General features: G+C 45.3%; 1 protein-coding gene across 7 annotated transcripts in view; it reads left to right on the top strand.

Moving 5' to 3' along the window:
- The first annotated feature begins 609 nt into the window (after positions 1-609).
- LOC118384392 (microtubule-associated protein tau) overlaps positions 610-26,899 on the top strand; it is a 40,751-nt gene continuing 14,461 nt past the window's right edge. For 3 of the 7 annotated variants that reach the window (XM_035770882.2, XM_035770877.2, XM_035770880.2), the window contains exons 1-8: positions 615-780; positions 16,187-16,387; positions 17,612-17,698; positions 21,358-21,387; positions 22,828-24,069; positions 25,786-25,829; positions 26,281-26,460; positions 26,739-26,829. In XM_035770882.2, the coding sequence (XP_035626775.1) occupies positions 16,204-16,387; positions 17,612-17,698; positions 21,358-21,387; positions 22,828-24,069; positions 25,786-25,829; positions 26,281-26,460; positions 26,739-26,829 (1,858 nt within the window). In that variant the 5' untranslated portion in view covers positions 615-780; positions 16,187-16,203. Of the gene's footprint in view, positions 781-13,699; positions 13,841-16,186; positions 16,388-17,611; positions 17,699-21,357; positions 21,388-22,827; positions 24,070-25,785; positions 25,830-26,280; positions 26,461-26,738; positions 26,830-26,899 lie in introns of those variants that run through there. The other 4 variants (XM_052518589.1, XM_035770878.2, XM_035770881.2 and 1 more) reach the window with 4 other exon arrangements.

Genomic DNA, 26,899 nt, shown 5'->3' with positions numbered 1-26,899 from the left:
GAGTGTTAGATCAGTCAGTCTGCCAGAGTAGAAGGCCAGACCTATAGTTGTGTACAGGTCACTAACAGTGGCAAGCACAGTGCTTCCCTTGCTATACCCCACCCACAGGTTTTAGGGCAAGAAGGGTATTGCCACTCCAGATCCCTCTAAGCAGGTTTTCCAGTAATTCTTACATAATTATTGGTAAATTGACACTAAACCAGGCCGAGAGGAATGGAAATTCAAATATATTAGATTAGGTGAGACTTTGTTTTAACGTGAGAAAATAACAAAAGGTCATTGGTAAATTGTGTCTGTCACCTATTACATAGGGCAGAAGGCTACTTAACAAGGTAGGTCTCCCATTGTGCCATTCGTTTGGGTTAGCATTATAGAAGCCCTGCAATTTGTTCATGTCAGCTAAACTAGTTTTAATATCATCATCTAACACTATTTTATCAATAGAGGAGGCTGGTGGGAGGAGCTGTAGGAGGACGGGCTCGTTGTAATGGTTGGAATTGAATAAATGGAAAGGGGTCAAACACATCAATCCATTAAAATGAGCCCGTCCTCCTATAGGTTCTCCTACCAGCCTCCGCTGAGATCAGTGTAGGCCTACACACAAATCCCTTTAACTTCATGCATTCTAGTGCAGAACGCTCAGGAAGAAATTTCAGAACAATCGCTGTCTGTACTCTGGCGCCCTCCTCCCCTTCAGGCCGCCTAGCGACAACTACTCTTCTCTGTCGGGTGGCCACTGAGTGACTGCAGCTGGAGAGACAATAACTGTCTGCCACACAGGTAAGAGAGAAAGACGCCTTATCTATTTATAGCAAACCCAGTACATTCTGCAAGACATTTCTCCTAGGTGTCTTCGGATTGATTAAGAATTCGAGCAGTTTCCGTTTTTTTTTCCCGGGGCAAAACAAAAGCGCCATTCATGTTTGTCATTTAGCTTTGAGGCACCGAGCGAATCTTTTTTTCCGTTGCCTAGGTCTGGGTGTGAGGAGAAGTTGGGCCTGGGTACTGTCTTGCTTTCGCTAGCTGCTTCATCACAACAGGCACGAGCCCCAAACAAGCCATGTGGACAATTGGATCAAAAGTAGCTCACTTGATTTGTCAATAAATATGCACTTTGTAGTTTGTTATATATTTAGACTTTTAACTTGAATGATTGAGATATGACAGCTGTCATGATGTGTGAACTGATGCTAAGCTAGCTAATGAATGTAGCCAAGGGGTGTAATTTAGTTAGCAAGCTACAAATTAGCTATCGAGCTATCAAAGTAATTAGCTTAGCGTTAACTATCTATCTAGTCAATCATTATGGCCACAGATTTGAACTATGATTTTAAGATGGTAGTGCCCTTCTATTTTGCCTACTTGAGGCCTGTCTTTACTTTGGATAGCGTGTCTTGCTTGAGATCTGAAAGAAGAAATCACACAGTGGCCCTTACAGGATAGGTTTTTGCCTGATATAGTATTTCTACTTTGATCCATGTACAGACCGTAGCAAACGTTTTATAGCTACATCAACACTTGTGTGTCAGTTCGATTTTTTGTGCATCTGGATCCTATGAAATTGGATTTTCGCAGCGGTGCTTTCCGCGGACAATGGTGCTGATGTTGGCTGGTGACTACACCTTATCATCGGGCCATTTATTGTCAGTGGCTTGCCTGACTGTAGTTACTTGTTGTCCACTATAGACAACCAAAAGTAGACTGTCAAATTAATGTTATTTCACCTGCTTATTACTAATTAGCTAACTGTTAATTATTCATATGTTAGGAATGCTTTGTAATGGTTTGGTCTGCCACACCTCCCTTTCCAGAGATGCATCCCAATTACTGCCATTTCAACTTTGTAATCAAGTAGTAGGCCGGGTATTTAAAAAAAAATCAATTTTGTTAAGAAATGTAAACGTCTTCATCTTGCCTCAAAGTCCAATCTAATTTGTGAGGAGATGCATTCCGCGAGCCCTTGCCATGTGGTGCTTTGTCTGAAACAAATCGATTCACTGTAGAATCGATTAACTGTTGTTCATACTATTTCGATATTATTCAGCACCCTTGTAATTTTCATATTGAGGTCTATTCTTGTCAAATTGGGCCATAAGATGATGGCGTTTTTGTCGGTGCTTTTTCTGTTGCGGACACACCTCTTTCTCGCTCTGCCATCCGCAATTTGTCATTGTGCTTTGAGTTGCAGTGAGAGATGAGCATGCATGGTTTCGCTACTTGCCGGTAGGTCTGTACAATTTGTTAGATTAATCAACACTCTCCATTATCCCTCGACTATTTTTGCTCGAGGTCAAAAATCATAGACAAAGTCTATTGCAAAGGAATATCGAAGGAGGGACAATGGCTTTTCTCTCTCCTATCCAATTCCTCCTCCACGCCCATCTTGGTAAATGTATCCCGGAGAATGCTGTAAGAATGGCTCTTCCCTGATCTCATACATTGGAAATCTGTAGAAATGACTTATTGTCCTGTTTGAGGAGCTCTTCGAGAACTAGACCTAATTTCCATTCTCATTGTATTGGGATATAGCCTAATTTAAGAAAATTAGGAAAATGGCTTATTCCTAGCCATACTTTTAAGGTTTTTGTTGGTACAAAAAATGGTGACAAATGGCCCTCTGCTGTCTGACAAACGTTTAGTTTTCAAATATTCCATGCATAATTTGATTGGACTGCCCAATTAGGGAGCTCTGTAAAACATGTCTAAAGCCTAATTGGATGAGCTGGTCTGAAGGCTACATGCTACTGCAGTGTAGTATGATATTCATACAACATACTATGATTCAATTATGCCCCTAAATGATGGCGGTAATTTGTTGTTCTGTGTTCTCTGCAGGGAATTTACATCTGCACTCATCTGTTTTGACCTCACTGAATGGGATTAAAGGCAGGGACCATAATTCAGTTAAGACTAGTTCTACAACATAACCCCAGTAACTGTGCTTGTAGGATACATTTTCAAGTTAAAGACTAAACTAAATTGGCAGTCACCTAACTCATTATAAACAAGATGCACAAAACTAGGGTGCCTCATTGTGATTGGATGACGAAAAAGAGATCCTAGCCAACACTAATTGCCATTGGTCCAATATTTAGCCAAAGCACTCCTTACTTTCTGCACTTCGGGGGTTCACTATGAATCAAAGAGTTGTCGTGGAGACCCATGCTGAGTGCATTAGCGTAGCCTAGTGTACGCTGCTGCTGGAGCCCAGCTGTAGGGAATAGGGCGCCATTTGGGATCTCTGTCTGCCCTGCCTCAAGCAGCTGTACACATGCCTCTGTGCGGTCATCAGCAGTCCATGCCAGCAGATGTCTCTCACACTCAACAGCTGGCCAGATGAACAGGACATGGCTTGTTAACGTAACATGAGCGTTCGCACCAGTGAAATAAACCCTCAAACACGCCCGTCCATTATTCTTAGAGAACATTGGATGACCAGTGTTACCAAGTATGTCATTGTTGACAACTCTTACTAGCGTAATCTCTGTTGGTTGCAATTTGACTGCATGATAAAGCGGTCTGCGCCCTTGCGCTCTCTCTCTCTCTCTCTCTCTCTTGCACTTTGTTATATGATGTATAGGATTAGTATCCCACGTTGCTGCTATTTTTCCTCGGGGACATTCGCAGTACAGGATACAGGGTGAATGCCAGGCATTCTTTGAGGGCCACTCTCGCTGATTCTCTGCGCCGCGAGCCTCTGACAACTTGGCATATAAATGCAGTATTATTTTAAGGTGCTCTGCTATAAACAAACTGGAAAATCAGGTCCGCCCTTATTTATGCAGTCATTGGATTCACCTGATGTTTGAGAAAGAATAGGCTACGTGCATTTTGGGCCCGCATTTAATGTGGAATATGAAAACCTATCAATGATATTGACTGGAATACTTGAGGATACCTTTTAGCCTAATTAATGAATTCTTCCGTCCAGAATTCCCTAATACCTCATGCAGGTAGGAGATCTCCAGAACAAATGCTAAGTCTGGTCCTGGCTCTCTGTCAGATCTCAAGGACACTTGTACTCTACTGTTGCACAGGAGGTTGGTGGCACCTTCATTTGGGAGGACAGGCTCGTTGTAATGACCGCTGCGGAATAAGTGGAATGGTGTCAACCGCATTCCATTCGCTCCATTCCAGCCATTGTAATGAGCCGTCCTCCCCTCAGCAGCCTCCACTGTACTGTAGTGTGCTGTGGTGCAGGTAGCAAGGTCACTGAGCCACAGCACTGCGGAGACGGACAGAGCCCAGATGAACTTCCTTTGGTTTGGCGGGCTCTCTACTAATCTGGGATTATTTTGGGCTCGTTGTCATGCTGATTCTTTGAGTGGTGGTTAGACTCTGCCTGTAGGGATGTTAGGCTGCCAAGCCTATTTCCTCTTAGTTGTTTTGAGTGAAAAATACTGAACTAGGCCTAATGTTACTCGACGGTATTCATTCTCCACCACCACTCTTCCTGTTTGTGTATTGAGGAGATTAACATTTTAACAGTAGGACCTAACACACCCATGGGTCCTGATTCAGCACTGGGCAGGAACACAGTCAATGTTTCTCATGTGTTTTTTTAAACCTTGAGACTGGCTGGTTCTCAAGAGGAGTGGTAGCCTAATGCTGCACGCATGAGCGGTTTGTAGGTCCATTTGCACTGGTCCTCGGAGAGTGTCTTTGACATCTGTTTCCAACAGATACTGAGGTTTCCAGAGGAAGCCGGCAGCACCAGCTCTCTCTCTCTCTCTCTCTCTCTCTCTCTCTCTCTCTCTTCTCTCTCTCTCTCTCTCTCTCTCTCTCTCTCTCTCTCTCTCTCTCTCTCTCTCTCTCTCTCTCTCTCTCTCTCTCTCTCTCACTTCTCTCTCATTTCTCTCTTTCTCTCTCTCTCTTTCTCTCTCTCTCTCTCTCTCTTCTCTCTCTCTCTCTCTCTCTCTCTCTCTCTCTCTCTCTCTCTCTCTCACTCTCTCTCTCTCTCTCTCTCTCTCTCATTTCTCTCTCTCTCTCTTTTCTCTCTCTCTCTCTCTCTCTCTCTCTCTCTCTCTCTCTCTCTCTCTCTCTCTCTCTCTCTCTCTCTCACTTCTCTCTCACACTCTCTCTCTCGCTCGCTCTTTCTCGCTCATCTCGCGTCATGCTGCACAGAGCACCGCGCTGTAGAGAGCTGCCTATAGATAGCCTGCTCTGCCCTGGCCAGGCCTCTGAGGCAACCGGTGCTTTCCCTGCTTCCACCGACACGCCTGCTGTGTGAGACCAACGTTCATGGTCCACATGGATGCCGTTAGAGACCGAGAGGGGGAGAAAAGGGAGCGAGAGCGTGGTGAAGCCCTGCCTTTATCCCATCCATTCCTAATAGCGGGGACCGACTGTGGAAATGAGGTCATATCCACGGACCGAGGAGGGGGCGGGCATGACTCACGGAGGGGTGACCCTCTGTCAGTAAAGACGAACACCTACAGATCACACGCGCACACATCCCCATAACCCACTGGCCAAAACCTCAACTATAAACATAAACAACTCTATGATCTTACTCTTACGAGCTAATTTGAGCCGATTCATGGTTACTCTCAGCCTTAAGTCGGATGTATTAACAGCATCATGCAGCCCTGCTCTGTTTGCAGCACGGTAGCAGTGTTTCTTACCAGCCCAAGACCCAGAGACATGTTGACTGTGTAACGGAGAGGCTGCTTGTTCTAGAAGTGATCTATCTGTAGCAGACTCCACGCCTGTCGCGGACTGGCCAACTAATTATGATTTAGCCTGGGCTTAAACGTGCAGACATGTCACTGTGTGTTTATTGGTCAACATGCTGAGTAGAAGATTCAGACCCAGCGGGCAAAACTGGCTACAATGGTATCATTACAGTGACGTTATAATGCCGCAGTTGCAACCAGCTTTGCCCGCTGGGGAGTGGTTAGAGACTCTGGCATTGTGAGGGTGTCCTAGACCTAACGGTAGAGTGTGTCCAGGGCATCTTGGCTGCTATATTTTGGTGACGGGGGTGATGACTACCTTGAAATAGACGGTTCACTTTGAGTCTATGAATATCAATGGACTCACTGGAGCCATCCGTTTATTTACAGTTGAAGTTTATAGACACTTAGGTTGGCGTCACCAAGTGTAATTCACTGTATGACAATTCCAGTGGGAATTGAGTTGACTGTGCTTTTTTAAACAGCTTGGAAAATTCCTGAAAATGATGTCATTGCTTTAGAAGCTTCTGATAGGCTAATTGATATAATTTGAGTCAATTGGAGGTGTACCTTTGGATGTATTTCAAGGCCTACCTTCAAACTCAGTGCCTCTTTGCTTGACATCATGGGAAAACCAAAAGAAATCAGCCAAGATCTCAGAAAAAAATTGTCAGCAAAGGACCTTGTGAAGATGCTGGAGGAAACAGGTATAAAAGTATCTATATCCACAGTAAAACGAGTCCTATATTGACATAACCGGAAAGGCTGCTCAGCAAGGAAGAAGTCATTGCTCCAAAACCGCCATAAATTAGCCTGACTATGGTTTGCAACTGCACATGGGGACAAAGATCGTACTTTTTGGAGAAATGTCCTCTGGTCTGATGAAACAAAAATAGAACTGTCGTTATGTTTGAAGGTAAAAGAGGGAGGCTTGCAAGCCGAAGAACACCATCCCAACTGTGAAGCACGGGGGTGGCAGCATCATGTTGTGGGGGTGCTTTGCTGCATGAGGAACTGGTGCACTTCACAAAATAGATGGCATCATGAGGAAATAAAATGATGTGTGTATATTGAAGCAACATCTCAAGACATCAGTTAAAGCTTGGCCGCAAATGTGTCTTCCAAATGGGCAATGACACCAAGCATACTTTCAAAGTTGTGGAAAAATGGCTTAAGGACAACAAAGTCAAGGTATTGGAGTGGCCATGCCAAATCCCTGACCTTAATCCTAAAGAAATGTTGTGGGCAGAACTGAAAAAACGTGTGCGAGCAAGGAGGCCTACAAACCTGACTCAGTTACACCAGCTCTGTCATGAGGAATGGGCCAAAATTCACCCAACGTATTGTGGGAAGCTCGTGGAAGGCTACCCAAAACGTTTGACCCAAGTTAAACCATTTATAGGCAATGTTACCAAATACTAATTGAGTGTATGTAAACTTTTGACCCACTGGGAATGTGATGAAAGAAATAAAAGCTGAAAAAAATAATTCTCTCTACTATTAGTCTGACATTTCACATTCTTAAAATAAAGTGGTGATCCTAACTGACCTAAGACAGAGAATTTGACTGGGATTAAATGTCAGGAATTGTGAAAAACAGTTTCAATGTATTTGGCTAAGGCGTATGTAAACTTCCGACTTCAACTGTATATGTGGTCCTTCTGTAGCTCAGTTGGTAGAGCATGGCGCTTGTAACGCCAGGATAGTGGGTTTGATTCCCGGGACCACCCATACGTAGAATGTATGCACACATGACTGTAAGTCGCTTTGGATAAAAGCGTCTGCTAAATGGCATATTATTTATTTTATTTATATATCCACAGTAGAAACGAGTCCTATATTGACAACCTGAAAGGCCGCTCCGCAAGGAAGAAGCCACTGCTCCAAAACCGCCATAAAAAAAAAAAGCCAGACTATGGTTTGCAACTGCACATTGGGACAAAGATCATACTTTTTGGAGAAATGTCCTCTGGTCTGATGAAACAAAAATATAACTGTTTGGCCATAATGACCATCGTCAACCGTGAAGCACGGGGGTGGCAGCATCATGTTGTTGGGGTGCTTTGCTGCAGGAAGGACTGGTGCACTTCACTGACCTGAACACTGGGAAGAAGAGCACTGCTTTACCCTCAATGTGGCATCAGAGGATGGTGCGTCTTTTTAATCTTGCAATGAAGTTTGCCGAGCTGGAATGAACTACGCCATTTGTACTTTCAACACTTGAGTGCCTCGGAAGATATCTTTGGAAGCTTTCCCACTTCCGTTGTTCACACTACCAGGATCTACTTCGTTTAGCTTGTTCCTGGCATCCGAGAGTGTTTGTAGTGAAGTCAACGTTGGGGCCCCGCATGCTGGAGATCTGAAGTGAAGGGGGGTGTATGAAGGTGTGTCCTAGAGGACACCGGTGATGGCTGACAATGTCTTCTCCCTGACCCCCTGAGCTGATGGAGTGTATAGAGCCAGGCCTAGTAGCAGGGATGAATGTTGAGAAACCATGTCAGTCAGTCAGCTGGTGGGGATGTGATCAGCATGACTGGAATGTCCTCTCCTCTCAGCACAGCTCATAAATAAATACCCTCTTTGGCTTCTGTCACCACAGTGAAGAACACGAGGGCTCACAGATTAAGACACTGTCCCTTGTTGAAGACGCAAGACCTAACCTACTTTTGGGTTTGCATGTCATCGTCCCCTCCTGAATCTTTGAAAATAATCCTGTGACTAAATTAGTATTGTGATGGATGGTGGGCACTCTGTGTAGGGTCAGTAGCTCTGAGTTCATGGGGTATTTTTAGGCCTACCGACCCTACACAGCAGGTCTGTTGCCTAGCCCTAAGTTAAAGGGGTAGTCCACCAAAAATGACACATTGGTTTCCTTACCCTGTAAGCAGTCTATGGACAAGGTATAACAGCAAATCCATGCTTTGGTTTAGTTTCCCGAGCACGGTTTCCAAATGCTAACGTTTTAGCATATGTGGCACAAATCCCATTCAAGTCATGGTACCGATATTAGCATTTTTCGCGCATCTACAGCATGTTCCATAGACTGCTTACAGGGTTGTAGTGGGGTAATATTTGATAGATGCATATTATATTTACCTCACATGCGACTCATAATAAGACCAAGCAATTAGCCTATTAAAATGTTTATCCGACTCCATAAAATGTAGTTAAACCATGTGCAGTCAAGTATTATGTGTTTAGCTGACTAAGATCAAGGACTGGTCATGAGGAGCGAATATCAAAGCAAGTATTTTTTAATAACTTTGTAAAATGAATGGCTTCACATCTAAGGCATAAGGCTTAAGGTACAAGGCAATACTGACATTAACAAAGCATCATTCTAGGCTTGTACACTGAGTGCACAAAACATTAAGGACAGCTTCTCTTTCCATGACAGACTGACCAGGTGAAAGCTATTATTCATGTCACTTGTTAAATCCACTTCAATCATTGTAGATGAAGGGGAGGAGATGGGTTAAAGGATTTTTAAGCCTTGACAATTGAGGCATGGATTGTGTATGTGTGCCATGCAGAGGGTGAATGGGCAAGACAGAATATTTAAGTGCCTTTGAACGGGTTAGGGTAGTAGGTGCCAGGCGCACTGGTTTGTGTCAAGAACTGCAACGCTGCTGGGTTTTTCATGCTCAACAGTTTCCTGGGGGGGTCCAAGAATGGTCCACCACCCAAAGGACATTCAACCAACTTGACACAACTGTGGGAAGCATTGGAGTCAACATGGGCCAGCATGTAGACACCTTGTAGAGTCCATGCCCTGAATAATTGAGGCTGTTCTGAGGGCAAAATCCATGTCTCAATTGTCTCAAGGCTTAAAAATCCTTTTTTAACCTGTCTCTTTCCCTTCATCTACACTGATTTTGAAGTGGATCTAACAAGTGACATCAATAAGGGATCAAAGCTTTAACCATTACAGGCCGAAACGGATTGAGATTACGTCACTATGGCGTCATTTCAACCAGTTTTGCCCAGTATTTCCCCGTTGGGTCTGGGTCCACCGTCCTCATTATCCCCAAACGATACCGGCTTCTCGTCGAGTCAGGATAATGCCTGCCAGAGTTGCACGAATGGCATCAACATTTTCAAATGGGCATCTGAAAATAGAGCCACGGTTGGGGGATTTTGGTCCGATCACCAGAAACCTTGTTTGAACATGACCTTCTTTCTTGTAATTACAAGAGAAGATTAGGCTATGGTTTCCTCTTTGGGGAGAAATCAATGCAAGGCTTTTGTGAACTAAACTGTGTAACGCTGTGGGGTAATTTCAGAACAGAACTGTTTTACATGTAACTTGGTCCGTTTTAACCTTAGCCTAGCAGCTTCACCCTCTCGACCATCCCAGGAGGGCAGCCTTCCAGTGCTGAGTCATGTCACAGCTACAGTACAAGATAGCCCTGGCTGGAGCCACAACAGTGACAATGTTAAGAGCGGGACACTCCGAAGGAGGACCCCAGGAGAGGGCATGGTGGATGCGTTGGGCTGTAGCCTTTCTGGGATCTTGTTTCTGGTCTTTTCTGGGACAGTGAAAGCAGGAAACCCCCAGTTCACCACATCCGAAAGAAACACCCCACTGTTCCCACACGAGGCCCATTCTTCTGACTCTCCTGTCTTTCTCATAGGGATTAGACTGAACCGGGTGTTTTTGTCAAAACGTTCCTTGTCATTCCGTGCGTCCCAAATGGCACCATATTCCCTACAGGCACGACTTTGGGCCCTGGTCAAGAATAGTGCACTGTATAGGGAATAGGGTCCCATTTTAGACATTATGTGAATCTGCATGGATGGGCAGCGAACACTCCGGGCCGCAGACTACAACCGTTTTTCCCTCTCTCCCGTTTCCTCTTTTAAAATTCTGTGGTGGACTTCTCTTAGTCGACACGTTCTGCTTCACTCTGTTGTCACGCAGAGGAGAAAGGGATTGTTGAGGAAGGGGAAAGGACCCTACTTTCAAAGCAGTCCGGCCTGGAGCCGCTTATTTCAAGCGCTGTCTGTGGCAACAGTTCATGCAGTATTCGCTAATCGGGTTCAACAGTAGTCTTGCAAGAGTGTAGTGGGTTGGGGTTACGTAAAGGGAGAGAACGGTTTGTTTTGAAAGGGCTTTGCTTAATGAAACCCCAATCGGATCATTAAGATCATCTCATATGGACCCCCAGAAACAGCTAAATATTCTCATATATGGCATGTGTTATGCTCAAATCACCCACGTACTTGCCTCTAGCCTAATTTCACATGGATATACATGATATGCTGAAACCGATTCAAGTGGAAAACTGAAGACTGCGTCTAGCCTAATCTGAGATGAAAAGGCCTAGGCTATTGAGATGTAAAAAATCTATATTGGAAACGACACCAGAGGAGAAATGTCTCTATTTAATCTTTAAGATGTCTCTATTTTACCATTGTATCTGCCATCTGACATTGGGGATGTAGGCGAGAATGAGGCTGAGTATTAGAAGACTGAGGATGGTTCCTCCATTTCTTCAGTCTCCTTTGGATTCTGCTGTATCATGCCGCTGCACTGGGCTGGGCGTGTGTCCCCCTGTATGAGCATGCGCCAGCTTTCTTTCCGCAAGGACCAGAGGCTTTGCAGGCGCGCCTGCCTTATCCTTCCCACCCTTTCGCCTCTCCCCCTCTCTCTTCCGCTCTCCTCTCTCGCTCTCCTCTCTCTTTCTCTCTCGCTCTCCTCTCTCTTTCCCTCTCTCCTTTAACCTCTCCTCTCTCTTTCCCTCTCTCCTTTAACCTCTCCTCTCTCTTTCCCTCTCTCCTTTAACCTCTCCTCTCTCTTTCTCTCTCGTTCTCCTCTCTCTTTCCCTCTCTCCTTTAACCTCTCCTCTCTTTCTCTCTCGCTCTCCTCTCTCTTTCCCTCTCTCCTTTAACCTCTCCTCTCTCTTTCTCTCTCGTTCTCCTCTCTCTTTCCCTCTCTCCTTTAACCTCTCCTCTCTCTTTCCCTCTCTCCTTTAACCTCTCCTCTCTCTTTCCCTCTCTCCTTTAACCTCTCCTCTCTCTTTTCCCTTTCCTTCTCCCAACAACAGTCTCCTTCCCCTTGTCCCTTCCCACTCCAGCAGTCTCTCTCTCTCTCTCTCTCTCTCTCTCTCTCTCTCTCCTCCGTCAGTGTCGTCTTTTCTGTCACTCCCATTCCCACGCCATCTTTTTTGTTTTGTTTCTCCCCTCGCCCTTTACCGCCCCCTCCACCTCCCTCAGACGCTTTCCTTCTCTCCCAGTTCTCTTCTCTCCATCGTTGAGCTATGCTAAATCCCACGCTGCGTACGTTGTCCTTGCTGTGTTCTATCTGCTGCTCTAATACGTTCTCCCTCGAGCCTTCTCATTCCTTTCTTACGGCAAGGCAGTGGGGTAAGGGCTGGGTCGTCTCTGATGCCTCCCTCTTTCTTTCTTTCTTTCTTTCTTTCTTTCTTTCTTTCTTTCTTTCTTTCTCTCTCTCTCTCTCCCTTCTCTTCCTCTTCCTCTCCCTCAAACCCCCCCTCTCTCATTCTCTCTGCTTGCTGCAGTGACTGCTGATGAATATTAAAGAGGAGAGAAAGAGAGAGAGGCTTCCTTTGGACGCTGCCTTGCTTTCTCTGAGTGCAGCGCTGCTCTAGCTCCACCCACCACCCCTTCCCTGGCTGTCGGCTGATATATAGTTGTGTGTGTGTGTGTGTTTTGTTCGAGAGAAGTCCTATTCAGCGAGTAGCTCTCCAGGCTGACAGAGCTCCAAATCAACTCAGCCCCTTCTGACATTTTATTCCTCCCACTCCTGCCTTTTAAAACTGCAATATGTAACTTTTTGGGCAAACTGACCAAATTCACAAAGAAATGTGAGTTGTAGATCAGCAATTCTCATTGAAAGCAAGTCTAAGAGGCATAGATCCGTTCAATATGCACTATTTCTATGCTTCCCGTTCTTAAGTTTCATTTTTGCGTCTTTTACTTTTGATTTTGTACACCAGCTGAAAATACAATATTTTAGATTGTACAATAAATCGGAATATTTTTGGTCACATAAACAGAGATAAAACAGTGATACTATCAAGAGTGGTGTGCGGGTTTCTTCTATTTTCTTGTTTTATTCAACTGTTACCGTGCGCCTGCAAAAAAAGAGCTCAGATGTGCGAGTGCCTTTTGAATTTTGTTACATAGAATGAAATTCGGCAAACTTTTTTGATTACATTTTTTTTTTTGAATTTTGCAAACAGGCGATTTCTGCATATTGCACCTTTTTTAAGTGTTACACAAAGACGATCCACAGAGGAGATGACAGGGAGAGAGAAGACATGGGACTGGGTACTGGGGAGGTTTTAGGTGATAGTCGGTAACAAAAAGCTCTGAGATTGAACCACTTTTAAGCTATGTCCTAGACAAATAGAGACATTGGTTAACATGGTCGGGTGGGAAACAAAGATCCGGACTAACAAATCAACATAAGGCATCAATTTTATCCACAATTAGCCATGTTCCTTAAACGAAAATGGGGATGAATCGTTTCCCCCCCACAAATTTAAATCACAGTGCAGCTAATGATGTGAGACAAGTGTGTGTTCATTCTGTTGCGCATAGAAAATCCTAGCCATTGATGATTGGCCCTGCTTTGCACAGTGTGTGTTGGCCTGGCATTATTTTATTGATTTTATTTAACTAGACATGTCAGTTACGAACAAATTCTTATTTACAATGACGGCCTAGGAACAGTAGGTTAACTGCCTTGTTCAGGGACAGAACGACAGATTTGTACCTTGTCAGCTCGGGGATTCGATCTATCAACCTTTCGTGTCACTGGCCCAACGCTCTAACCACTAGTCTACCTGCCGCCCTGTTAGAGGGTGAGTGCGGGACAAAGATTAGGTGTAAACGCCTGTGAGACGCCCAACAGAGGATTAACATCTGGCATTTCAGATCAAAAATCATATCTCCAATTTGGTCTCCTCTCTCCCTCCCCTCTGCTTTTTGGATAAATGCCTCCTTTCTGACTACCTCTCCAACAAGCCGATAAGTGGGGCCCTGGGCCCTCCTCTTTAGTAGCTGAGTGAGCCTATTCGCATTTAGCATGTCTTTCCCTGTACCTCTTTGTTCGAGCCCTAAGGTAGACCAACTGCAGTGGATTGACAGTGCATAAGGAGGTCTGTGGTTCTGGTACACGTCGGGCTGTGATGCTCTTTGTAAGTCTTCTTTGTCTCTCTCTCTCACACACGCGCTCTCTCTTTCTCTCTCTGTCTTTCTCTCTGTCTTTCTCTCTCTCTCTCTCTCTCTCTCTCTCTCTCTCTCTCTCCCTCCCTCCCTCCTCTCTCTCCCTCCCTCCCTCCCTCCCTCCCTCCCTCCCTCCCTCCAGCAATCAGCCCACAAAGAGAATCAGAACACAGCTGCCAGACCAGTCGCAGGCCAATACAAATTACAGGGTGGGCTTTGCCAGAACATGGTTTCAGCCCTTCTCCCTCGCCCAGTACGCCCATCCCCCGACCTCTGTCGCTGGGAGAAATGAAATGGTGTCTAAAGATCGCTGCAGTCCGGTCATTGATTGCTAAATGCTGTGTGTTCAGAGGACTAGACCCTCCGGATTTTTATGTTTTTCCTACTAGGCATTGAGACTAACTTTGCCAATACTTATATCTTAAACTATTTATCCAGGACATAGGCTAGCTAACAGTTGCCAAGTGCTCAGATCTCACAGTGGCCAGATCTGTCTATGTCTATTTAGAGTGAGGTCCTATAATAAAAAACATTTTTTTTGTCAGAACAGTGGTGTTTCACCTGCTGTAAATGAGATTTTAGAGACGGCCAAATATAGAAAGCTATGCCCTTGACTGGTTGGCACGCCTTAGAAAGAACTGTTAGGCACCGAGTCCAAAGCAGGTGCTGATTTGTGTTGTCAGCAAACTGAAAAACGGTTGTCTGTGCAGTATCGCTAAATGACGCAGTTCTACAGTCTTGTAAGTTAGTCCAGAAAATATACACACGCAAGATGACCCCGAGCACAACAGAAAGCAACCACCCGCTTAATAAGAAACACAACAACTCGCCCACAATAACACCAGCCAAACCGCTGGACGTAAGGAACCAGAAACAGGATATGCCTGGCAGGTTGTCACGCACTGAGCTGCTGCCGTGTGTATTTTGAGAGGAACTCTCTCTTCCCCTTTGACAAGACAGGAGGAAACCCCCCCCCCCCCTATGACCCTATGATTGGCGCATCTGATCTTGTCGTCTCTATGAGCTGCAGGGCACAGCTTGTTTCTGCAGGAGGAGGAGGAGCCCGTGTGTGTTGTGTCGTCTTTCAGCTGCTGTTTTTCCGCAAGAGCAGGAGAGGGGAGCGCTCATGGTTGGCCAGTGTTTAATTTGGCCACTTCATCATCTCGCTTCATAACAAATAGAAGCATGCTCACATTACAGCACACCGTCCCATACTTGTAGCTCAATATCACGACGAATCGCGATTATCTACGCTTAGAGGAGGAAGAGCCTGTAGAGTAGCTCAAAAGGTTCGAATAGCCTAGTTGTTGTCTCGCTACACTCACCATTGAGGTGACCGCTTTGCTCGGGGCCTCGAAGCGGGGGAAGAACAGGCTAGGTCAAGCTGCATTGAGACGTTGCGTTGACATGTCCTTTGGTGCCACGTTAGCAATGATGGATCTTTAGGGCCTACCTAGCAAAAACCTCAAGATACAAAGAAACCTAGCCTGTCCTTTCAAATCATGATCACTGAGAAAGGGCGTCAGAGTCTAGGCAGATGTTTCTGGAGTTTCATCTCCCCCCCAGCCCGCCAGTCTGTTGTTGCACCACGTCCGTCTGCGTTAGCAAAGTCCTTTTGATTACATAAAGCTTCTATAAGACAAAAGAAAAAGTCCTGATCGTCCCTATCGGTCCCTATGAGGGGGCGACTTGGAAAATCGCAGCGTTGCAGCCCGTTGGTGTGACAATGGCCATAGGAGTTGGCAAGACTGCAGCACAAACAGATCCGGGATCAGGCTCGGGCTGCCTGGGATGAGTGGACAAATCCGTTGCTGTTCTTGTGCAAAGGGTCTGGGTTGGTGACTAAGACCTTTTGGGGCGAAAAACACTGCACGATAAACCTGGGGGAGATTTCAACAGTGTGCTGGTATCTGTCTTTCTTTAGCTCAGCAGCCATATCCCTGTCTGTGGGGAACAAGCATGTGTGCTGGGCGTCGATTTGGAATCGTTGTCAATGACTTCTCTGTCACCTTCACCCTTTTCCATTGTAGCCCGTTACTGAGATTCCGTTACAGAGGTTCTTGCACACCTCTGCTCCTCTGACCCCCTTTTAAGTAAGCCAACAACAAAGCAATGCTTAGAATCCTCTCAGTTCAATCCAGGTTCCATGCGGTCTGAAAAATGTGACACGGCACCATCTCATTTCTCAAGGCATTATTCAAATTCAGTCCGTTATCTATTTCCACCTGCCAAAGTAGTCTCAATGTGGATTGCATCAAAACGAAGTAGAGCATTAACTCTGTGTTTTTTCTTCTTCTGTCTGTCTCCTCTCCTCCCAGCCTGAACTCGTTTCACCATGGATCAGCATCAGGACTTCAACTTGAGCCTGGACGGCAACGCCGCCGTGCAATTCAACTCCGGGGAGACCATGGCCTCGGCTGCCCTGGCCAACATGACACTGAAAGAACCCCAGAACCAGCAGGAGGTCAAGAAGCCTAACGGGATGCCAGACGCACACATGGGACCCGGGGGCATGGAAGGTCAGTGATGGACTAGGTCACCAGGACTGTAGATTCCTGACAGCAGAGGGTGGTTATGGAAAAGAGGGCATCAGATACACGTTCTTGGGAAAACAGTGTCACGATTTCTTAGAATCTGGTCAATCTGTTTCTTGTCGGCCTTAATAGTAAAAATGCAGACCGTGGCGATCTGTTGCATCCAGACAGAAGTAAATGATGTTATTGTTTCCTGCATTACCCTTCCTTAGATTGCATGGTTAAATAACCCTACAGACATCAGTGTGTGCGAGTGCTTACGGTAATCCAGGCGTTTTGGGTCGGTCCCCTCAGACAGACACTCTATAGTGTGTTATACAGACCCAATTCTCTCTTCCAGAGAACAGGATTGAGACTAATAATCCTGACAGGCCACAAGAGCAGGGAGACGGACGCATACGCTGGTAATGTAAACACGCTTTGGTTTTGAGTGTCGTCTACAGAGGGTCTTCAAGGGACACGACGAGAGTCTGGCAATTGTTCTACGCCCCCAGAGTCCGATGAACTCGTGGATGCCATTTGCGTGTCTCTGCGTGCAGTATGAAGGAAGTTAGAGGTAGCCAATGCTAGCTATTGTTAGCGCAATGACTGGAAGCCTGCAGGTACAGTAGAGTACACCTGAATCTCCCAATATCCATATAACGTACAGAGCTTTGCCAAGTTCTATCGGATGACATGTCCCAGCTTTTTAGGTTGTGGTTACTGTACTGTAGGCGATAGTATTCCAGTGACCATATGAAGCCTAAATATTACATGATATAGCCAGAGTGTGTCTAGAAAAGAATGGAAGAGATATTCAATCGAGGATGTTGCGTTACGTTCTCAAATCTGGTATTTTGTCTTCATGTAGAATACTTTCTCTTTAGGGAGCAGAAGAGCATTACTACTGCTCTTATTGTACAGCTTAAACTACACTACTGAAGAACAAAATGAACAACTTCTAAAGCAAGGCATCTTGTGTTTTGAGTTGGAAATGTAGGCCACACTGGGACTGGGGGCTGTTCTTTTTTCCCAAAAGTATTTTCCACTATACCTCTTAAACTGCCTCGCTGCGTCCTCAATATGTTCACCAACCACCTACCTCCAAAATATAGGCTAGCCCACTCTTTTGTTCCCGCAAACCTGAGGTGATGCCCGTTTTTTATACATTTTTTGATTCATTTTTTTCCCTCTCTCACAAACGAATAATCTTGCCTCTGTCTCTCGTAGAAGATTTGCTGGAGCTGTCATCGGAACTGAAATCACAGCCTCCAGCACCAGTGTCAGAGGTCTCTGTGTCTAAGAGCGCCCTCTCGGGTATGGCCGCTCCTGACCTCCGACCCTTTTATTTCTAATAGGGGGCTGAGTGAGCTGCAGGGTTGGGCTCAATTCCATTTAGATGAGTGTTCATTCAGGAAATGTTTCAGGAATTGATTCATGAATCTTGAGAGACTTCATAAACAAATCATAAATTGATCATGAATAGATTATTAGGACATGGAATTGAGTCCACCTCTGGTTGTGATTGTGCCTCTTGTTTGTGGCTTCAAAAGCAATTTGCTCATTGGTTCTTTTGGCCTCTGCCTCTTCGCGAATCATCATCCAGCTTCTTGTCACAACTACCTCAACATGCATTTGTTTTCGCTTCTTGCTTCACAGCTGCCTGCTTCACTTTTCATATATACCCCTGAGTGCCTTTGTATCCCCCTAAATGATGTGCTTTTCCTCCGTTTTCCTCTCTTCTCTTCATCCAGTTTTCAGTTTACGTAATCACCATCTACATCAACCAATGCTTCTTTTAAAATTAGTTGTCTCTCTCGCTCGCTCTCGCTCACTCTCTCTCGCTCGCTCTCTTCTACAGACAAAGGTCAGTTCTTCTGAGGGCGTCTGCCTTTCCTTCCTAATGCATTTTTAATTAAATCTCTTGTCAGGATTTAAGGATGATTCTGCTGCTCCCCTGCTGCTGGACTCCTCAACAATCCATGATATTTCCTGCTTCTGTTCAGAAATGGCATGTTTTTATTCTGAATTATTATACCAGAACAGAACTCAGAAGCATGGCATAATCATTCATAGTAAAAACATGCCATTTCTGAACGGAAGCAGGAAATATCACGGATTGCAGACGCCTTGCTTGTTGTTGAGGCTTTTCAGAACACTTTTTATTCACACAGCCAGATCGTAGCATCAGGCATCGGGCCTAGAGTTGTGGCTCTTGTGTTCGTGATTGTCAGCATCCTTACTGTTAAGCATGAAGTTTTAGGCTGTTGTCACGATAAAGACCGTGGACGTAAGCTTCCTGTATTTAGACAATTGTCCCGGCCGGCGGTCAGTAAGTTAAGAACCCTTGTGGTTTTGTATCCGATAACGCCGTTGTATAAGTGGCACTCTGCAGTAACATGCTCTCTCCCAGTCTCGGCCAACACTTAACTGGTGCTGTGGCCTTGGTCAGCACGGTGGCGCCATGGCAACAGGCCGAACCCCCACGTCCCTATAGAGCCATAGCTAGTCACCCCGGAGCATTTTAAACATGGCTCGTAGGAATTGATGTCATGGACTTCATTCATCTTCACACTCGGTTCTTTTACCATAGGGACGTGATGATCATGGGGTTCATAATGCTTCGTATAATTGCGTCCGTGGTGTTATAGCCCGTTTTTACCTACTTACTCACTCAGTGACTCCAGGTCTCTCAACTGTCAGTGGGCCTTTATTCAACAATGATTTATGGTATTGCCAGAAGGACAAAAGGCACTTTGGCGGTTGTGTTCTCAACGGTAGCCCACAGCTATAGATACCACAGTGTCTACTCTGCTGTGCACTACAGACGAGCTTTGGCTCTAACCTCTGTCCATGAAAACATGAAAGATAGAGCAATTTCCATGAATAGAACTACGTGCGTAATGTAATTAGTTCACTTCCTCCAAACCTTCCTTGAACCACTGGCATGAGCAATATACCGCAGGACAAGAGAACAAGGCTAGATATCTAGATTTAGGCCTACATTGTAGGGCCTCATGTTCCTTTCACTGAGTCTATTGTATGTCTGCTACCAGCAATAGTCCGTAAGTTACACTTGTCAATACAGGATAGCCAACTGTAATACAAGGACCATGGTGCATGTGTCTGGTGTTTTAGTCCCTAACTGGGGTTCAGTGACTCTGACTGCCCTATTAGCTGTAGGCAAAATCATTTATAGCCACTTAGATGATGCTGAGCTTGTAGACTGAGAACTGTTAATGGTTGACATGGAGGAATCACCAAGCTTTCCTGAAATCGGAATTTGCGGATAAACGTTTCTTATTAACGTCTATGCTAACCCCCCCCCACCCCAGAAAATGTTAGGTACAATGCCTTCAGAAAGTATTCTTACCCCTTGACTTACCACATGTTATGTTATATTTTTTGTTGTTGACATTTTTCCAAATTGATTGAGAATAAAATCCCCAAGTATCTTATTTACACAAGTATTCACACCCCTGAGTCGATACTTTGTAGAAGCACCTTTGGCAGTGATTACAGCTGTGTGTCTTTCTGGGTACGTCTCTAAGAGCTTTCCACACCTGGATTCTGCAATATTTGCCCATTTCTTCTTTTCAAAATTCTTCAAGCTCTATCAAATTGGTTGTTGCTCATTGCTAGACAACAATTTTCAGGTCTTGCCATAGATTTTCATGTAGATTTAAGTCAAAACTGTAACTCGGCCACTCGGGAACATTCACTGTCTTCTTGGTAAGCAACTCCAGTGTAGATTTGGCCTTGTGTTTTAGGTTATTGTCCTGCTGAAAGGTGAATTCATCTCCCAATGTCTGTTGGAAAGTAGACTGAACCAGGTTTTCCTTGTGCTTAGCTCCATTACATTTTCTTTTTTTTATCCTGAAAAACTCCCCAGTCCTTAATGATTACAAGCATAACCATAACATGATGCAGCCACCACTATGCTTGAAAATATTGAAAGTGGTACTCAGTAATGTGTTTGGGGCTAATCCTATACAACACAAGACTTTGTATTCGGGATACATTTTTTGTTGTTGTTTGTTGCAGTATTTGACCTACTTTAGTGCCTTGTTGCAAACAGGATGCATGTTTTGGAATAGTTTTATTCTGTTCAGGCTTCCTTCTTTTCACTCTGTCAGTTAGGTTAGTGTTGTGGAGTAAATGCAATGTTGTTGATCCCATCCTCAGTTTTTTTTAAAACTCTGTAACCGTTTTAAAGTCACCATTCTTCCTCTTCGGCAACTGATTTAGGAAGAACGGTTGTATCTTCGTGGTGACTGGGTGTACTGATACATCATCCAAAGTATAATGAACCTTACCTTACATGTGGGGCACTGAGATATGAGGTAGTCATTCAAAAAATCATGTTATACGCCATTATTGCACAAAGAGTGAGTCCATGCAACGAATGTGACTTGTTAAGCACATTTTTACTCCTGAACTTATTTAGGCTTGCCATAACAAAGTGGTTAAATACTTATTGACTCAAGACCATTCAGCTTTATTTTGATTGAATTTGTAAACATAAAAAAAAACAAACAGAATTCCACTTTGAGATTATGGGGTGTTGTGTGTAGGCTAGTGAGAGAGAGAAAATCTCAAAGGAATCAATTTTAAATTCAGGCTGTAACACAACAAAATGTGAAATAAGTCAAGGGGTGTGAATTCTCTCTGAAGACACTGTAGATCGACAGATAGGTGGTGTAGGGCAGCCGTGACTGTCCCCGAAACTACACTTGCGCATGTCCGAGAGTAATTTAGCAGTTTTAGCGAGCTTTAGACGAGAGGATTTATTTCGGCAGGCGGCTTGTGTGTGTGTGTGTGTGCTGTTCAGTTTGATCATACTTGTGTGAGTGTTGGCTGTATGTTGGAGATCAGCTGACCGGTGCCTGTGGAAAGTCTAATGAAGACCCCCCCTGTCTTCTTCCTCTTCTTCTTCCTCTTCTTCCTCCTCTTCCATCGAACCCTGGGACACGCAGCTACCAGAGGGATGACCGCTACAGGTCAAGGTATGACCGCAATGCCCATCTGACCATCTCTCTTCCTCAGACCACATGTAGCCATGAGGAAGTGGAGTTTTTGAGACCGACTACCATCCATTCATATTCCGTATCAAATCATCATCAACGTTCAAATATTCATCCCGATAGCTCTCATACCAATTTGAAAACCCGAGATCGGGTTTAGCATGGAGATGTAATGGACACTCTCCAGTATTGATTTTGAACCACAACTCATCTCAATCACCGTTCTAGTAGTAATACGGCGTGTGCATTGTAGAACAGAGGACACTGTCTCATTGGAATGTTTCACGATGTAGATTCCCAATTCTTATATTGATCCTTGACATGTATTCGTCTTAAGTTGGGTAATGTAGTTTGATTTCAAGTGCAAGGTCGATCATTTAAGGATTTCAGAATGGTTCTTACGCTGAGTGATACCACACCATAGCTATAGTTTTAAGCTTTGTTTACATTTGAATTTGTTGAACGTTACAAACAATTGGAGTTAATTAAACAAGCTTATTTTGGGCTCTGATGGGATAACGACGCTTGAACTAAGATCGAGGCAAAAGTTATATCCTTCAAGAATCAATGGGTAGATATCATTTATAAGTCCAGAAAAAGATGGAGCAACTGCAGTTTCCCCCTTTTTTTTAAAAGGAGGAAACCATGATGTATTGTATGTGAGGCTAGCAGCCAGAAAACCCTCCCCCAGCCGCAAGGCCCATTTGCAAATGAAACAATCTGGCAGCCAGACTGCCGTTGATTCATCGCCATTGCAATTTCATATATCACAACGGTCCAAGAGCGAGAGAAATTCAGAGCTGTTGGGTCATTGTGAGTACTGTGTTGAATGAGAGACTTTAAAAAAAAAATCTTGTATTGATATGGTACAGCTTTGCTTTGACTTCTGTTGTGCATTTTGGTTGATTTTTTTTATTTTATTTTTTTTTTTTTCAGGCAGAAGTTGAAGGCTTAGTGTCTGAGCTGTTAGGTGCTTTTTATGAACCCACAGCTACATACATAGTTCATAGCGCTCATTGTGTAGTCTACCCATCCTTTCTGCTAGAAACATGGAAGCAAAACGTTTGCAACTGCATTGAATGTGATTTGCAAACGGAGCTTCTTATAAAAACACCTACAGCTCTCAAGGTTTAGGTACCAAAACGATCCAGATAATTGCAGTTGATATATTTGATGTTTCATTGTTGTTCCTGTTGATGCCAGCAAAAAAAAAGGTTCCTTTGCCCTTTGTTTTGTGTTCCTGCTCCTTCAGTGGTTGTTTTCTTTCCTTTTGATTCTTTCTTTCCCTTTATTTCTGTTCTTTTTGTTGGGTGTTGAATGTGTGTCTCTGAGGAGGAGGTAAGTGTCTCTAACACCACAGTCCTGCTGTGGATCTATCCCTCTGTCCCTTATCGTTCTGCTTCCCGGTTCCCACCACACCAGAGGAGCTCACTGCATCGCTCAGCCCCACGCCAGGAGGTGTCAGTCCTGCCACAGAGAGCGGCCGCAGTAGCCGGTCCGGCTTTGCCGACGGCGGGAGTGAAGACGGGGAGCGGGCTGGGTCGGTAAGCCCCCAGGCGTCTCCTTCAGCCCCTGAAGCCCCAATCGAGAGGGACACCCCAAGGCTCTTCTCCCCAGACTCGCTGGGGTCTGAGATGAAGAGGAGCTCGTCAGACAAGGTCTCTGTGGGCCACAGCCTGAGCGACTCTGGGTCTGAGGACGAGGATGAGGAGGACGTATGTGAGAGCAAGGAGGCTCCTACCTCGGCCTATGAAGACAGGATCAGTCCTGGGAAGCCTCAGAGCCCTCTCTTCGTGGAAAAGGAGGGGACGAAAGAGCAGGTGGATGAAGAAAAAGAGGAGGATAGCGACGAGGATGAAGAGGAGGAGAGAACAGAGGTGTCAACGATCCGCAGGAGGCCACGGCGTGAGGTCAGCTCAGAAGAGGAAGAGCAGCAGAAAGATGAAGGTTGCGCCCCTGTCATTCCCGTTGCCATGACCCCGGAGGAAGCCAAGCAGCGCGTCCTATCCTTTGACTACACGGAGCCTGAGGGACACCCCCCTGGCCAGGGCATCCCTGCAGGGTTGCAGAACGGAGCAGACAAGACCCCCCCAGAGAGCAAGAGCCCTGACTCCAACAGGGCCGACCATGGATCTCCCTTCTCCCCTAGCACCGCAGCCAACCGGACCAAGGACCAGTCTCCTCTCATCGAGTACCAGCCAGACGCCCGCGATGCGGTGGAGCAGGAGACTGAGGAGAAGGTGCAGGAGGAAGAAGAGGTGCAGGAGAAGGTAGCTAGTCCCCTGCCCATGATTGCTGTGCCCCAGATGGAGGTTGAGCCTGTCCAGAAGGATGATGTGAAGACCTCAAAGGACACTCAAGGCCAATACCTGCAGTCGGCAAACGAGGACGTCATCGCAGCGGTGACGGCAGCTCAGTCGGTGACCAAAGCCAAACCTGCAGAAGCCAAACCTGCAGAAACGAAGCCTGGCAAGCCTGCTAGTGGCCCCAAAGGTGATGCCAAAGGAGGTGCTCCTACAGCAGCCAAAGGCCCGGTCAGAAAAGTGACCGCTAACGCTGTTGCCCCTCCCCCGAAGACCACCGCCGCTAAAACCCTGAAAGCACTCCCAAAAGATGCCGCCCCACCGGGCGGAAAAGCAAATGCTCCAGGTGCCCAGCTGAAAGGTCTGTTTTCTGTTCTAGTTTATCAATCCCACCTCTCCACCTCCTCCTCCTTTCTTTTCTCTCAGATATTTTCTTCTTCTTACTAGAGCAACACAATAAAGCAGCACCCTTTCTGAAAAACATGCACAAAACGCAAAATGTGAACGTGTTCGGTTGATGAAACGGACTGCTTGTCGCTGCCACCACCACCACCGGTTTCTTTCTAGTCTCTCCTTTGTTCAATTCGTTCTCTTTTGAGCTTTCTCTTTTCTCTGTGTTCTGTCTGTGTTTCCAGCCCCTGTTTTAGGTCACTAACCCTCTTGTGCCCAAATTATTTTTTGCTGGCAATGTTTTCCACCCGTCAGCCCCTTTTTGCATGTCACTTGCATGTCTGTTGGGTGTGCAACATCACATCATCGTGACTGTGTATTTATGGGTCACCTTTCCTTCCACCTCCCGTCTTCTGAAACACACACACACACACACACACACACACACACACACACACACACACACACACACACACACACACACACACACACACACACACACACACCCACGGTATGGTTCACTCGTGTATGCACACACACACACACACACACACACACACACACACACACACACACACACACACACACACACACACACACACACACACACACACACACACACACACACACACACACACACAAACGGTATGGTTCACACGTGTATGCACACACACACACACACACACCACACTCTGGCTACTGTTTCCTGTCTATTAAATGAGCAGAAAAGTGCAAGTCAGCATTGTTTGTCAGGTTTAATGCATCCATGCATACTATCTTCCCCTGCAGTGCAGGTGGTCTCTCACAGAGTGTATTTGTTACACACTACTTATCATTAGATGGATCACTGGTTCTCTTTTATGCTAATCATCTTTAAGGTTGCCTACATTGCTAATTGTCAGTAATGATCAGATAATGGCTGATAAGCACTTGCACATGGCATGATAAGGAAATGATTCCCGTTCCAAAGGTACATTTTCTGTAAAAGCTTTTCTCTGATTACTGGAGTGTAAATAATGAATCAGTTTAATGGGAACCACCCACTCTTTCAATACAGCCATTGATAGGCAGGCAATAATGTTTATCTCCAAGCTAACCATTTGAAAGCATCACGGTCACCACGGAGACTCAATTTCCTGCCTATCCAATAACATGCAGGCCTGACGTTAAATAAAAAGGACGGTTTCTAAGCAGTTGTCTGTACCACATTCATTGGCCCTAAAACTAATTTAGTCCCCCCTCTAGCCTAGTCCCAGACAGGACTGATTGGACGGGGATCGAAATCAGGCCAAGAGGCTTGAAGTCACTTTTTGAAACTCTAGTTTTTAATAAAAACGACTTAAACCTCCCCATGCAGTGTAATGTCAATCCGCAGATCATTTAGAATCTGGGGCAAGTTTCAAATTAAAGTTCAATAAAAGTTTATGGCAAATGTACTTTCTGGCAATTCATTTCAGTGTGCTGACAATTACTATGAAATCCAAAAGCTACTTTAAAGCATCCGGATACAGCCACTAGAGTAGTTAACACGCATCGTCCATTAGCATTTTCATGCCTGGGATGAATAGGCCATTTAGCTTCAGAGAGTTAGCCTAGCCTAGTGCAGCGAGGTCTCAAAGTTGCTGATGAGACTGGACTATGATATTAGCACTGACTCTCGGTCCCCTTCTTTGACCCTCTCTTGCAGCCAAGGCCAGTGCAGGGGCTGGGAAAGAAGCAGCTGAGAAAAAGGTAGGTGATAATTGATGTGTGGACCAGAGGTCTGACCTCTGGAGTGACCTGGAGATATATCGACGCCTGCTGTATCTCAGTGCTTCACTTTACAGCTGCAAAGGCGGTTCCAAACATGTTGGCTCAAATTTGACAGAAACTTTTGCATCTACCATCTGCCTTCAACTGAATGCCCTAAAAAAAAACGAATGGTTTTGCTCTGCAGAACAGCATATCTGCATGCAAAGCCATGCACCAATCACACACACTTTTTGACGCATTGAATTTAAGATTTTTACTGTTTACATTTTTTAAAAATGGCTTATATTGGTTTTAATTGTTTGTCTATATCGCTTATAGGTTTTTGTTAAGTTCCACCATCGTAATGCATTTCTTTAAATGTTGTTTGCTTTCACTTTTGTCTTTTCCTTTGTGTTTCATAACACTTTTTTTTACCACCTTTGGTCACAAGACACCCAACGCCACCACACCTGTCAAAGCATCCACCCCCAAACGACCCTCCTCGGTCCAAACCACCCCCGACAAAAAGCCTTGGTCCTCTTCCTCTGCCCCAGCCTGCAACACTAGCAGGCCCAGCTCAATATTTAAACCCAGTCCAGGCAGTGCAAGAGCCAGAGAGCCCAGGCCAAGGGTAAGTAACACACATGGACAGGTCTCAACTTTGACCACGATCCCAGGCTCAGGCCAGCCTATCCATAGGCTCATAATGCTCAATGGCATTATGACATGAATACCTCAAAGTTCCATGGTGTTGAATGATCTTATGCAATGCCTCTCCTAAACCCCAAACACTCAGTCAGTTCTTTCCCAAATTAGTCCGGAGTCTTTTGTTTCAACACCGGTTCATCGCTTGTTGTGTAGTTTCAAGTTTTTCCCATTCTAGAAGTAACCGTGCTGTTTGGTTTCCAGACTGGAGATGGGAAGACCGCCAGCACCAGGACACCAGGTGCCAAACCCCAGGGTGCTGGGACCAGGATGCAGACCAAGACCACTGCTGGAGGTCAGTCAGTACTCAGGACATGTTCAACAGATGGTCAACTCTCAATGTGTTCCTTTAAACTCATACAGCA

Source organism: Oncorhynchus keta, chromosome 5 (genome assembly GCF_023373465.1).
Source record: "Oncorhynchus keta strain PuntledgeMale-10-30-2019 chromosome 5, Oket_V2, whole genome shotgun sequence".
Lineage (NCBI taxonomy): Eukaryota > Metazoa > Chordata > Actinopteri > Salmoniformes > Salmonidae > Oncorhynchus > Oncorhynchus keta.
The sequence above is the reverse complement of the archived record's forward strand: the minus strand, read 5'-3'. Positions and strand labels throughout refer to the sequence as shown.